General features: G+C 39.9%; 1 protein-coding gene across 1 annotated transcript in view; it reads right to left on the reverse strand.

Annotated features, from left to right (window-relative positions):
* The window catches only part of PLCXD2 (phosphatidylinositol specific phospholipase C X domain containing 2), a 44354-nt gene extending 40183 nt beyond the window's left edge, over positions 1 to 4171 (reverse strand). Inside the window, exon 1 of the mRNA XM_045540329.1 lies at positions 3424 to 4171. Within this exon, the coding sequence (XP_045396285.1) occupies positions 3424 to 3586 (163 nt within the window). The 5' untranslated portion in view covers positions 3587 to 4171. The remainder of the gene's footprint in view (positions 1 to 3423) is intronic.
* Between the last annotated feature and the right edge of the window lie 11041 nt (positions 4172 to 15212).

The raw sequence follows: 15212 nt of genomic DNA on the forward strand, positions 1-15212 counted from the left end.
TTTTGAAAAGGCATAAAAGAAATGGCCTTTAGGCCTCTAAGATCCAATCATTCTTTCCATCTCTTTCTACATTTGAACAAAGAACAGGCAAAAAGCCAAAACAAAAACCTCAAATTAATTAAATAATTTTAATCTGGAAAGGACTCTGTATTTCATTTAATCCAACATCTTAATTACAAGTGAAGAAACTATGTCCTGAGAAATTCACATACTTCTTTGATATCACACAGCAAGAATCAACAACAAATTTAAAGACCCTTAAGTTCAAGGCTCTTCCCAATAGACCAAATAGTTTACATTTAATAAAAAAGAAAAAGCATGGTTAATAAAAAAAAGGAACAACACTAAAATATACAGAGAAAAAGAATTCATTGAAAAGCAATATACATTATAGAAAAAATTTTCCTATCAGTTCATTTGTCCACAGAGAAAATTATGCTTTCACTAAAATCAGTGAAATGTCTGTAGAGATTTAGAAATTTAATTTAAAAATCTGACTTTTGTAGTTTCTAGATCCTTTACCCTTTGGACATCAAATGATTCTATAAAGTTAGCAATTAGCGTTATTCTGAGGTTCTTTTCCCAGATATTTCAATATTTTTGGGTGACACTGGTCTTTAACAGGTGTTAGTAACAGTTGTGGAAGTAAAATAATACCTCAAGGCTCTGTTTAGAGGTGCACATTCACACATGTTCTCTCCCATCAGGACTTAGGCAAATGCAGCAGGTGCACTCAGATCTGACATAGTTTACTCCATCCCAGTTCTGCTATTGTTGCTTGACACCCTGCTTTTCCCTGCCCTCTCTCATGTCCTACTGCCCTGCCCCATCCTGACAGATCTGACCTAGTCTTACAGACGCCCTAGTTGAGCACGTGAGCACACACACACAAACCCAGAGCAGGTCGATGCACTGTATTTGAATTGAAAACTTACTGGGTTCCAACTCTAAATGTGTATATACATATGTGCCAGATATATAATATGTATACATGTAAGTGTCTACCTATATATAATTACTCAGATAAAGACTGCCTAGTTTTAAAAATTCTCTCATTCACTGCAAAGGATGGTCTGTTAGAGAACACTCCCACTGCTCTGCACCTCCCAAGGACCCCTCTGGGGCATAGGGACAGTGCACGGGTTTAGCAGATACATAGGGGCTTGAATACTAGTTCTGCCACTTACTACTTATGTGATCTTCAGAAAATTACTTAACCTTTCTGAACAATGATTTCCTTATTTCTAAAAGGAGGATGTTAATATCTACTCCATGGAGGTGTTAGGGTTTGAGGTAATGTATGCCAATGGGTGCTACATGGTAGTGCTCAGTTAATAATAGCTATTGTGATGACGGTGACTATAAGAGGGAGGAGGAAGAGGGGAGAGGGGAGGAAGATGGTGGCCCCCACTGCCTGAATGCCTTCTATATTTCAGAATTTCTCGGCAAGGCTGGGCAGAACTTGACTGCTAGTCTTTATCTGGGGAGTATCAAGCTCGAGGTGGAGATAGAAGAACTAGCTGATTCTGGGGAGTCCATGAATGGTTAGCATTTAATATGTGATTTTCCTGTCTTTAGCTTACATGTACATACACTTAATGTCACTTCCACTGCTGGGAAAAGGGCATTTCACAGTGGTGAACTCAGTATCTTTTGAGGAGTCAAGACCATTTTTTTTTTCTTTTTGCTTAGCAGGGCTGGACTACACAAAGCTGGGTGAATTCCTGTGTCCCCAACAATGGCTAATCATAGAATTTCCAGTTGCAGCAGCAGACCCTGGCTATTTGCTCCCTCCCCCCGATCCCCACCTGCCCCAGATATTCTAGTAACTGTGAGATACCCTATAGATCACAGAACAAATGCCTGGCTCCTTTCTGGAGTCACAGAGTCAGAATACACAGCCAAGCCACCAGCAGAGCTGCTTGCTATGGTCTGGGCTGTCCAAAGTACAAGGAAGGAGGAAGCCCCAACCTACCCCACACATGACCTGAATGACAGCCATTTAGAGCCTGCCTAAGATGCCATTCTGTTTGAAAACACACATACCTGCCATATCACTCAACAAAATAATTCCATCAGAAAGCCTGAAGGCAAATGACTAATGTCAAAGGTGGCCCATATATCATTTCGGTGATGGCTCCACAAGCATCAATTAAACATGCAAAAGACCTGTTCTGAAGCATGCCCATCTGGCATTTCCTAAGGAGCTGTAGTCAATGATGTGTACAATGTAAGTGACCATATCTATAAAGAAATTTAGCAGCCCTCTCTTTGCTTAAAAGCAACCAGGGCCCATGAGGACAATGAACCTGGAAGATCTCCAAAAAAAGAGGAGAGTAAAGAAAAGCCTGCATTGGAAGCCAGCACTGCTCTTCCTCATGCATAGAAAGCAAAGATCAGGGTTTGCATGAGGTCATCATTTTAACCACCAAAAAGACAGACTGGTCCAAGGAATGTTTGGGAGTTTGTCTGGCAGTCTAGAGGTGAACTTCAATTGTTATGTCTCCAAGTGAGAGAAGGAATTGGAAGTATTCCATCCCCTGCTTCTAGGAGTGCTTTCCAAGTATCAGCACCATAGGACTTTACTCAGTACACTAGGCCAAGCTCACTGCCCTAATATCCTTCCCTAGAAACCATACTTTAACTACCTTTTGAGTGGAAGGAAGAGAGCAAGCACATCTAACAAATGATGTCAAGGTAGAAAAGCTCCAGCAGAGAGGTTTTAACACAGTGGCTGGAGCAGAAGTTCTTTTCAAGGCTTTTCAAGGCTGCAGTTCTAGATCAGTCAGGCAGACACCTGTATATATATAGACAAAGCTTCAAACACCACAACCTCATCACACCTAATGACTGCCTGTGATGAGATCTTGCATTCTCTATTTCTGGCTTTTCCAACAACAAAAATATGTGTCTTTATAATCAGTTCTGATTTTGAACCTATTCTCTAATTCCCTATTCATTTTTTGTTTCTTTCTCCCATATACAAGGTCAGATAAATGAGAAAGGAAATATTTTTCAATTTTATTTTTGATCTAGATCTAAAAGTGTTAATGGCTTTTTATTCATTACCCTTGATTTCTCCTTTTTCCTTTAAGTGATTCAAGTAAATGCACCTCTCACGTACCCTGGCCCCAACATTAAGGATAATATTCTTAGAATGAGGCTATCAAATATAAACAATACCAAACAAACAAAAAATCACAAGCAAAAACAGCGGTGCTTCCATTCTCCTGAGTCCCTTTGCCAATGATGCAGTCTACTTAAATCTCTTTAAAGCAGCTGCTTCAGTGTTAAGTTTTTGGTTTGGAAATAAAAAGGGGTCATTGACAATTTCTCAGCACAATGGAAAAGCAACTCAACCCATTAACAACACTAAAATGGCAGAATTAAACACAGTGGGAACAAGTAGGAATAGAAGAATACCTGGGATTGCCAGATTGGAAAGGGGGAGGTTGTGGAGGTGAGGGGGCAGCGAGGCCATCCAGTCGGCATTGCAGACCTCCGATGATGTCTTTGTCCCGCTGGGGTTGGGGGAGCAGATGGTCCCCATTCTTAGTTTCCTCCTTGCCTTCCTAAGTGCTAGCATCCCTCTTGTCAACAAATTGGCCAGTCTCAGCCCAGTGCCACTCACTCAGTGATCATCACTTCTCGGGCTCTGTGGACATTTCAGAGCCACCTTTGTCACGACAGTCTTTCCAAAACGGCTTTCTGGCTGGGAGAGGGGGCAAAGAGGTGGTTCCCTACTCCCCAGCACCCGCAGTCCCTACCCTCTCTGGCCCAGCCTCTGCTCCACTCCCTCCCTTAATCTGCTCAGTCCCAGCTTCGTTAAACTTCTTACGTTCCCCTCTGGAGACGGGGGCAGGTAGGCCCCTAGAGGTAAATCTTACAGAAACTGAGCGTCCGAGGAGCAGCCACGCCCGGAGCCACTCACACGACAGGTGCCCAGACAGCACGCAGACATGCCTGTGAGTCTACACACATGTGCGCGGCCGGGCGCACCATCTCTGGCCTGATTTATGCTTCCATATATGTCACTGCGCTGGTTCATAGGCTGGACCTGCCTGCGACTTACTCCCCCGGCTCCTCTGCACAGACGCCCCCCGCCCTGTGGCTTCCTGAAAGGCGCTCAGAAGTGTAGCCGGCGGCACCCGGGCTCCCGGCCGCCCCGCCCAGCACTGCCGGGCAGATTTGCCGCGCTAGGCGGCCCGTGATTGGCCGCTGGCGGAGCGCGCTCCGATTGGCCGGCGGGCTCGGGGCTGCCCCTCTGTCCCGCTCCCACGCCTCCCCTGCTCCGCAGGCTCCTCCCCCCGTTACTCCTGCCTGCCTGAACGCTGGGTCCGTGGAAACTGGCAGGCTTCGGCCCCTCGATCCTCAGGTGGATCTTCTTTCTTCCATCCTTCCACCCAGTGTGCACTCAGATGTTCAGCGCAACCACTAGAGTTCCTTCCTTCTTTCCCGTACACACACACACACACACACACACACACACACACACACACACACGCTCTGTGACAATTACACAGAAAACGTTACATTTTCCGTGAACCGCAGAAGCAGCAGAAATATGGACGGCAAAGAAGCTGAGAAAGGTGGTGTACCGCATATTTGGATGACACCATCAAGCACGGTTTGTGTTTCAAGCATTACATAATTAGGATTCACCTACACGCTACTGTGCAGCAGTTCCTTGCTTATTCTCGCTTTACAGAGGAGGAAATAATGATACTTTACATTTGTATTGCCCTGTTGTTTGGAGCCCTCTTTCAAATTCTTTGTCCCATTTGCTTTTCACAGTACCCCCACAAGCCAGGGACAGTCGCTGATATGATTCCCTTTAATACATGAAATGGAGTCTTGCACTTCATAGGGTGGCACTATTTGGAAATCCCAATTTGGAATGAGGTCCTCTAGCCTGGAGGCTTGCAGGCACACAAACCCATTTCCCTGCTTTCTGCACTGATTCCTATGCTTTCAAATGGTACTTTTCCATGGTCAAAACCATAGGGTCTCTGCTGATACGAGAACTTTGCACAATGAAAATCACAAGAATATCTTGGCAAACAGACAAATCAAGAAAAGCACCCTGTGGTCCTGAAGGGTTTCAGGCCAGGCAGATCCTCAATGACTCAGAAGAGCCTTATGGGAAAAGAAGACAGTTACCTGAGCTAAGAGAAGACTGAAGGCTCATATACAGATGTGTAGGTCAGCTGACATTTAATCACCAAATGGCTTTATCTCATCTCCTGTACCCCATGCCACCTTTCTGTACACATAACTCCTGCTGCATATTGGCCCCTTTTGACATCCTGTTAAAGTTTCCCCTTCCAGGCTATTCTTAACATTTATTTAAACCTACTTTGCTGCATAATATTACCAGTCAGTTATTATTGTTTTTGGTTTTTTTGGGGGGATGTCTAGAGGAATATCACTTGTCAGTTAATTGTGTAATATTTATCATGTATCTTCTGATACTTAAACAGCACTTCAATACAGTTCTTTTTTTCAAGTATAACAGTATATTGGAAATTTTTCACTAGGTGTTTAAGTAAACAAACGAAGTTTTTGGTTTTTCTCTCACCACCCTAGAAAAATCGCTTTGTGAAGGAGTATCTTAAGATTTGTTTCTGAAGTGTCACCTTTCTGAGCTTCCTTTCAACTTGTAAAATATGTATATTTTAAATAGCCAAAGACAAGTTTTATGGAAGCTGCCTAAGACAAATAAAATGTGTTCTTTAAGTTCTACTGTGAATGTTAATTTTAATGCTTTCCCCCCCTTTTTTTTCAGATATTAATGGAAAAAGTGAGAATATTATAATAAGAAAGTATCAAACTTCAGAGATTTAGCGATGTCACCGAGAACTTGAAAACAAGAGAAGTGGAACCACCTCAGAATGAGTTGTTTTGCATCTGTATGAAATTGGCAGCTTTTTCATTCACAATTACTTGATTTACCCAAGAAAATAGTCCAAAAGGAAGGCAACAAACCTCTCCATATATTTCTGACTCAGTCCTGGAAAAAATCTTGCAGATTGAAGCACAGCATCTGATGTAGCACTTGGCATATAGCAAGTGCTCAATAAATATTTGTTGGATGGAGGAAGATGCTTGGTAAATGCTCTTGGTAAATGCTGTGCTCTGCTGGGCTCTACACAGTGCCTTAGAACAATGGTTTTCAAATTTTAATGGACATGTCAGTCATATTCTGATTAAATTGTTCTATTATGGGCCTGCTATTCTGCATTTCCAGCAAGCTTCCAGCCAATGCTGATGCTGCTTGTTCAGACTACACTACGAGTAGCAAGGCCTTAAGAACAGGTCCATGTTTGATAGCTGGGAATATGCATTGCTTTTTCTCTCTTTTCAAAGGTTTTATAATATTGTTATATCACTTTTATAATTAAAAATACATTTACATTAATAATCTCAGCTAAATATCTAAGAGAATAATTTTTCTGTTATATTATGTCATGAAAATCAAATTATCAGTGGGATTTTTCTACTATGTCACAGATATTTAGGAAAAATAATTTCTTAGATGAAAATTAATATTTAGAATTTGAATAGTTAATATTTTTATAACACTATATTATTAAATTTATCAAAAAGAGAGAAGTCAACAGGATGACTGATATTTTACAGTCAATTTTATTTATTTTTATTTTTATTTCAGAATATTATGGGGGTACAAATGTTTTGGTTACATGATTTTCTTTTGTGCAGTTTGAGTCCGTTATGTGTATGCCCTTCACCAAGACAGTGTGCATTGTACCCATTAGGTGTGAATTTACTCATCCCCTCCTCTCCCCTCCCACCGGCTTGGTTTCTGTTGAGTTTTACTACTGTATGTATACATGGGTATTGATCAATTAGTTCCAATTTAATTTTAATGATGAATTACTACTAAACAGAGTGTTTATCATGTATAAATCATTCTGGTAGGTGCTAGGAACAGAAGAGCAGTTAAGGGATTCTCAGATAGTGTATAATCCAGTAGGAAAGAGAGTCAAATATGTAAATTACAAATTGTAATATGAGGCAGAATGAAGGGAAAACAGAGGTATATGGGGAGGACAATAAAGAGGTATACATTTTGATGGGGGAGGGATGTTTTATTAGAGGAGGAGGCATTCAAGCCAGGTCTTGAAATCTGAGAAAAGTTTCTGCCCATGAAAAGTGGGTTGAGGGTTGGAATGGGAGAGGCATATGTAGCTGAGAAAACATAAGCAAAGCAATTATAATGAATGGTAGATATGAGAAACGGAATACTTGAATGCCATGTGGGATAAGTGGGAAATATAACTCATTTACTCTCATTTAATCTTCACAAGAACCCAATGAGTTAGGTGCTATTATTATTCCCATTTTGCAAAAGACATCGAGGCCGAGAGGCTACCTAACCCTGTCTAAGATCTCATAGTTAGTTAGTGGCATAGCTATGACTCCAAGGCTGTTGATCACTGTTCCAGGGGCTTCCCATTACATGTTACCTATTATTGTACACCTGGAAAAGGCTGTTTATAACCAAAGTATATTAAAGAGTTTGGATTTTTTTTTTTCTGTTGACAAAAGGAGCCATTGCAGGTTTTTGAGAAGGGGAGTAAAATGACTCACATTGTACTTTAGCAAGGTAACTATGGCAGAATGGAGAATGGTTGGGGGAAACAAAAGTCTTTCAGGTAAATCACTGAAATCAATTATCTAAACAGGAACAAGTGAGAAAGCACGCAAAGGACCTGGCACACAGACACTGAATACACTGCCTTTCTTGACTCTGGCACTTACCTCCCCATCCTCACTTCCTACCTCCAAGGACCTAGAATTCTAGGGCCTGAGTGGGCAGCTTGCCGACCTCTGAAATTATTTTTCATCACTTAAAAGCCTTATCAAATCATTCATCCATTTTTATTACATGCAACCAAATCTGTTTCTAGAAATACATGTATAAATTTTGTTTTCTTTTCTGGAATGTTTTCCCTGTTACTTCATCAAAGACCCCACTGAATTCCTGAAAAACTAACTACCGCCTTTACCCTCTCCTTGGAGACTCCATTATATTTTGGAGTATCTATATTTTTTTTAATTTCAGCATATTATGGGGGTACAAATGTCAAGGTTACATATGTTACCTTTGCCCCACCCAAGGCAGAGCTTCAAGCATGTCCATCCTCCAGACGATGCACACTGCACCCATTAGCTGTGTATATACCCATCCCCTCCTCCCCGGTCCCATCTGCCTGACACCTAATGAATGTTACTACTATATGTGCGCATAATTGTTGATCAGTTAATACCAATTTGATGGTGAGTACATGTGGTGCTTGTTTTTCCATTCTTGTGATACTTCACTAAGTAGAATGGGCTCCAGCTCTGTCCAGAATAATACAAGAGGTGCTGGATCACCATTGTTTTTTGTAGCTGAGTAGAATGGAGTGTCTATATTTTAAAAATGGTTCCTTTTGTTTGGATTCATGTCGTAAAGGAAGAGTAGGGGTCCCAGAGCAAGTGCCTCAACAGCTTGCCATTTGGGCATGTCTGGCTGGCAGGATAAGCTGGCCCAGATTGTACTTGATTGAAGGCACCTAAAGAGACTCAGAGGCAGCATATTGACTTAATGATGTCGGGGCTGGGGCTGTGTCTGGCCCCCAGAGCTAAGACCCTGTGCAGCCTTACCATCCAGGCTTTGTGCCAGATGGGGAAGGAGCAGACCCCACACAGAATCAGGACCCAGGCATGTGGCTGGTCCAGGGACATTGCCAGGAGTTGAGCGAGGTTATACAACGCTTTGAGTTTCACAGTGATGTCTCATTCACAATTTTTGTCTTTCTCTGGCTGGGAAGAGGGGTGGGTGGGGAGGGGATAAATGAAAGATGAGATGGAGTATAAGCTGCTTTATTCTGTGGCCTCCTACCAGCAGAATTTATTCTTCATCACTCCCAGCCTCCTTCTTCCAGTTCAAACCAAAACTGTGCTATAAGGACCAGAGTAGAAAGAAGTGTCACCAGCATAGGTGGTGCTGGGGACCTGATGACAGCAGCAGCAATTCCTCCAGGAAGAGTGACATCACCGCAGCAACTGGGGACCTTCAGGAGCTTCCCAAGAAAGTGAGGTACCAAAGTGCACTGTCTGGTGAACATGATACACCTCACACATTCCTGACATCAGAAGCAGAGTTAGGAGTTTGGGATCCAGTTATGTTGTTGATCAGGGTAGAGCCAGAGACCATTGTTTTGTCAGTTATTGTGACACATTCCCTGATTAAACCCAGGTGGTGTATGCTTGAGAAACTGGGTGAGGGAGAAGCAGCAGCTTACACAGGAAGTAGTGATATCGATGTTACCTCCTGCTCACCTGTATTCAGGACCCACAGAGGGGATTCTGTAACGAGACAAAAGTGAATGGTGGCAGTGGCCGGCCATAAGATTCTTTCTCTCAGCTTTGAAAGCTCAGTGTTCAGGATCACCTGAAGAACCTCTACGCTTTTAAAGTTATTGGACTTGAAGTTTTTCTGGTGTACTTTAAAGAAAATTTCCTATAACAACTCAGTTAACACTATAATACTTTTGAGAGGAGCTACTAACAAGTGATGATTGTAAAATGTGTTTTCATATTCCTTTATTACTTCTACCACACCATATTCCTGTACTCTCTTCCACTCCCTCTTGCTACCCCACCTTTAACCCCCCAAAAGGTAATTGAGAAACTATAAAGGAAGGCCTCAGAGCTTTTGTTTTCCAGCTAGCTAGCTAGTTAGCCGCAAAAAATTCCTGATTTAAGATGTTATAGAGCCACCTGCTGGTACTAAAGGCTCATTTCAGGCACATAGAAAATTTCCTTCTGTTTCAATTACCCTAAAAATGTCTGTAGATCACCGGCACCAAGAACTGAGAGCTTAGGCAAAATACAGATTCCTGGGTTAAATGCCGACCCTACTGAATCAGCTCCTCTGGGGGGGGGGCGGGGGGGGCACCTTTTTTTCTTGCCTTTAAAATAAGCTCCTCGGGGGATTTTTTATATTCCAAATGTTTGAGCTCAAGGCTTTGGAATGTCAAAAAATTTCTCTTCTAAAAAGAAGTTGGAAAAGGTAGAATTGCAGAGTAAATAATTCTTACCCATGTTGCATAGAAATGCATGCAATTAAAGAAGAATATTTTGGCAGAAATAGTTGATCTCAACTGGCAGGAAAACCAACTGTTCTACCCTCCTTGCCTCCCCTCTCCACAGGATACCCCACCCCGAGGGTCCTGGAATTATAAGAATTACATCAATTATTAGGAGACTTTGTTGTCCTAAAGCATACATTAGTAACCACTTGAACTTCAGGCACAATTAAAATGACTTTTGTATATTTGTTACCGTTTAGCAAATTTAATCTTATAAAGGAATGCATTCCTTTTAACAGCCTGGCCCTGCATTTTGGGTTGCCACCATCAGTTGGAAGTAGCATGGTAGTACATCCTCCGTGGAATAAACACCAGGGTAACTGAGAATAGGAATGATCATTCTCTCCCAACTTTTTAAGTATTAAAGTTACAAGTTTGTGCAAACGACTTTGACCAATGAAAATAATTGTTTTTTTAAACAAAGAAAATAAATTTCAACTTAAATAAAAATAATGAATCTTTAATATTTTTCCCTGATTGACTCTCCCTCAATGCTAGGTTGTAGTCAGAAGCCCTTAGTATGTTCCTTGGCCTTTTGATGATTTTGGTTTCAAAGGATTCTGATCTGCTTAAGTCTCTGCAGCTAGCCCCCCAACTCAGCCACCTGTCTTGTTCCACCTTTCCTAAACCTCTGAAGCTAGTCGTGGAGGAAGTCATGGTTTGTCTTAGCAACATCTGTGCCCACAGCTTCCTCTTCCTTTGAGTAGAAGTAAAAGAGAAAGCAAAGTTTATGCTACACATCTTTCTGTTTTGGCCAAGTGTATAGAAGAATGTTCTAGAATTCAGAGTTGGCTAATACAATGAATGAAGTAGAGGCAGAAGTGAATTGCTATGACTGGAAGCATCTGAGCCAAACGTGGCAACAACAAAACAGTAATGTGGTAGAGGGGACTGAAGCACATGATGCAAGATTGAACAACATGAGCTTTATGATCTCTCCAACCACAGTCTGTTTTCTCGTTCTGTCAGCTGGGAAAAACCTTTACACAGTTAAGACTTTTCTTCTTCTCTTCCTTGTTATCTTCCTCACTCAAATCTTTGACTTCTCTTGTTGGAACTGGGACTACCAGGACTTCTTTTATATCAATATGGAGCTGATATTCTAAAATCTTGCTGCCACCAGCAAAAGCTTGAGATTGTGGTTTTGGGATTAGTTTTCTAATAAAGCCTTTGTATTGGTCACACATTCTTTCTGCCCCAGCTCCTTGGGGAGTCCACAGTGAGAATTCTGAATCGGAGTCTGCACCTGCTGCTGCGGGCATGTAAGGTCTTGCAGCAGTGACTGCTGTAAACTGTGTGAGCCGTTTACAGTTTATACTAAGTGGCAACAGAAAACCCTGCCCAAGGGTTTGGAGGAGGAACCAAGTCTCTCTCTTGAGTGATGTCTAGAGAAACACAGCTTAGTCTCCTTTGATATGAAATGGTTTAATGGTGAGAGGATAAGTTTGCCCTGGAGTTTTGGGAAAATCAAAGCGCTCCATTCATTTCCTGAAGATTGAAGTTTTGGTGGATCCCAGCCAGTACCTAGGGCAGAATAAGACCCAGAAATGAAACAAAAACAGTGAAATTGCAGGATGAATTCTTGGTTTCTTTCTCTGAACTTTCAGATTAAACAATGCTCAGAGAAAAGAGAAAGAAAACTGCCCCCCAAAGAAACAGAGTTTTGGATTTTGTCATTCTGTATAAATGCTGCAATGTTGGCAAAATAGGCTGGTTCTGAGTCAAGTTGAACATCTTTCATTAGGGTCTTACTTAAGCACTTTTTATTTAAACTTTCTACTTGGAAATCATTTTAAACAAAAAAGTTTGCAAAAGTGAAAACAGCAAACACACACACACACACACACACACACACACATTCCCTTTACCTAGATTCATCTGTCTTTAACAATTTACTTCCTTTACTTCATTTGCTTCCATCTCTTTGTGTATGCATATGCATGTCTGTGTGCATTGTGCATGCATGCATTATGTATATGTGCATGCATAAACATCCACACACGTGCACACACCCATTTGAGGGTAAGTTATATATATATGTCATGGCCATTTACTGCTAAACATTTTAGTGTATATTTCCTAAGAATAGAGATGTTCTCTTACATAACCACAATAGAGTTATAAATACTTTTATCTAGTCTTCTACCCATATTCCAATTTTGTCAGCTGATCTAATAATGTCCTTTATAGCCTTTCCCCCCCTCTAGTATAGGATTCAGTCTATAGTTAAGTATTGCAATCAATTGTCATATCTCTTTAGACTCCTTTAATCTAGAGTATCTTTAGACCCATTCTTTTTCGACTCCCGTCTCCCTACTTATATATTTATCACCTATTACTGGTAAGGACTCATAAATTCCTACTTTTCATTATAGCTTCTATCTCATTAGTATGCTTACTTGTATTGGTACTCAAATTATTCTAGATCTATCCAGTGGGAGTCCCTTCAAATGGACTTCTGCATCCTTCTGAAATACCCTTAGTATGTTTTGGACCATGTTGTTATTTTCTGATGTAACAAGATATTCTAAGATCATTTATATCAACTTTGCCCTTAATCAGGTATTTCTCTGAGAAATTCTGTTCCTTTCAGCAGAAAATTATATTGGAGACCAAGATCTAGACGCTTTGTATGCTCGTTGCTACTGGGCTATCTTTTTTCTTGTTCCTTTCAAAAGATACATCTGGGAAATATAGGCATGTACACATACTTCCAAGGCAACACACGCGTGCGGGTGCACAGGTGCACACACAGAGCCATGATTAAAATTAACATTACGAATGAGGACTGAGTGAACATTATGGGCCTCCATAAGTGATACACAGGAGACACTATCATCTGTGCATATACACACGCTTACACACACATATATTGAGGAAATCATGCATTCACATTGATACCTCTAATTTGAATCCATCCCTGAATTCACACCATCCTCCCTTATTCCATGTTTATATGTTCCTTCTCCTACAGAGAGAACCTGGGCTCCCAATGACAACAAATTTACACATTTACTCAGTTTTATAATACATATGGAATAGTTTCAAAATTGCTTTGCTTGTATCACTATAATTAAAAAAAAATTACTACAAAAGCCTTCCAGATTTACTCACAATTCTTCCCTTTCCCTCTACCCCTACCCCCCCTGCTACATAAGACTGGGGGTATATAACCACATTTTGTGTCCATAGCTACTTGGATTTTTTTCTTTCTTTTTTCTTTCTCTTTCAGCATGAGTATACTATTTATTTGAAATACAAATGGTTTCATCTGTTTCACTGTGGTTCCAGTTTTAGATTTTTTTTCCCTATTCTTATTCGTTTAATTTTATTATTTGAATCTGTACAACATTAGCATACTTTTTTCACACAGAATTATACAGAAAGGTATACACAGAGAAGGTCACTTCCTCCCATGTCCCTTCTACCATGTTTCATTCCCACCCCTTATAGATAACCAACTCCACTGTTTCTTTTCTTTTTCTTTTCTTTCTTTCTTTTTTATTTTTGAGATCAGGTCTCACCCTGTCATCCAGGCTGAAGTGCAGTGGTGTGATCATAGCTCACTGCAGCTTTGAGCTCCTGAGCTCAAGTGATCCTCCTGCCTCAGCCTCCCAAGTAGCTGGGATTACAGGCATGCCCCACCATGCCTGGAAAATTTTTTTTTAACTATTTTTTTGCAGAGATGGGGTCTTGCCATGTTACCCAGGCTGATCTCAAACTCCTGACCTCAAGTGCACTGTTCCTTGATTTATCTTTCTGGTATTTCTTCTTGTAAAAATAGGCACATACAACATTAGTTATTTTTTCTTGTTTTTTCTTCTTTCTTACACAGAGATAGCATATTAGATGTTCTTTGCATTTTGCCTTTTTCAGTTAATAATATCTTCTGGAAATTAGTCTGTATCAGTTGATAGAGATATTCTTCTTTCCTGTTTTTATGACTGTGCATTACTCTTTTTTGTGTATTTACCATAGTTTATTTAACCAACCTCCTATGTTTGGACATTTAGATACTTTGCAAATATTGATGCCATGAATAACCTTGTGCATATATAGTTTGGTATTGTTGCAGGCAGAGCTTCATGGTAAATTCCTGAAAAGAAATTACTAGGTCAGAGAACAAATGAATGTATAGTTTTGTTAGATATTGTCAAATTCCTCTCCATAATGGTGGCACCATTTTGTACCTCTTCGTCAATATATGAGGGTGCATGTTTCCCCAAAGCATTAATTATGAAGAATATTGTTAAACTTTTATTCACAATTAAATGGAGAAGAAATGACGTCTCAGTAAATTTTTAATTTGCATTTATTTTATTATGGATAAATTTGATAGTTTTTCAAGTGTTTAAGAGTTACTTTTGTACCTTTTTTGTGAATTGTTGATTCATGCCTTTGGCCCATTTTTCCATAGGATTTTTCAACTTTTTATCCTCAATATTTCTGAGTTCTTTATCAGTTAGGTATGTTAGCCCTTTATCCATGATATATGTTGTAAATATTTTCAACTGCTTTATCATTTGCCTTTGCTTTTATTTTGCCATACGTATTGTTTTTGTTTTAAGTAGTGCAACTTATCCATCTTTCCTTTTATTGCCTCTGAATATACATATTTGTATAGTTTTAGTTGTAGCTATAGTATATATCTGTATACAATATAATATAGTATATACTATAGTATATGTATATATGTATACATATATAACTATATAGTTATAGTATCTATACACTGTAATAGTGTGTATGTATTTATATCTATAAATACAGCTGTATATTGATAGATATAGATATGCATGCACATATTTTTTATATACATGGCTAAGGATATCCCATTTTCTCAAGAGTTTTTGTTAGGAATGGGTGTTGAATTTTGCTAAAGGCTTTCTAAGCATCTATGAACATTAATCCTATGCTTTTCCTCTTTTATCTTATTTAATGACGAATTGTATTAAACTATTTCCTTTTTTTCTTCATTTTTTTTGTTTTTTTTTTTCTTTTTTATTGTTGTTTTTCATTTATTTTTAGAAGAAATTTTCTGTCAGTAAATCC

Source organism: Lemur catta, chromosome 1 (assembly GCF_020740605.2).
Source record: "Lemur catta isolate mLemCat1 chromosome 1, mLemCat1.pri, whole genome shotgun sequence".
NCBI classification, from domain to species: Eukaryota; Metazoa; Chordata; class Mammalia; order Primates; family Lemuridae; genus Lemur; species Lemur catta.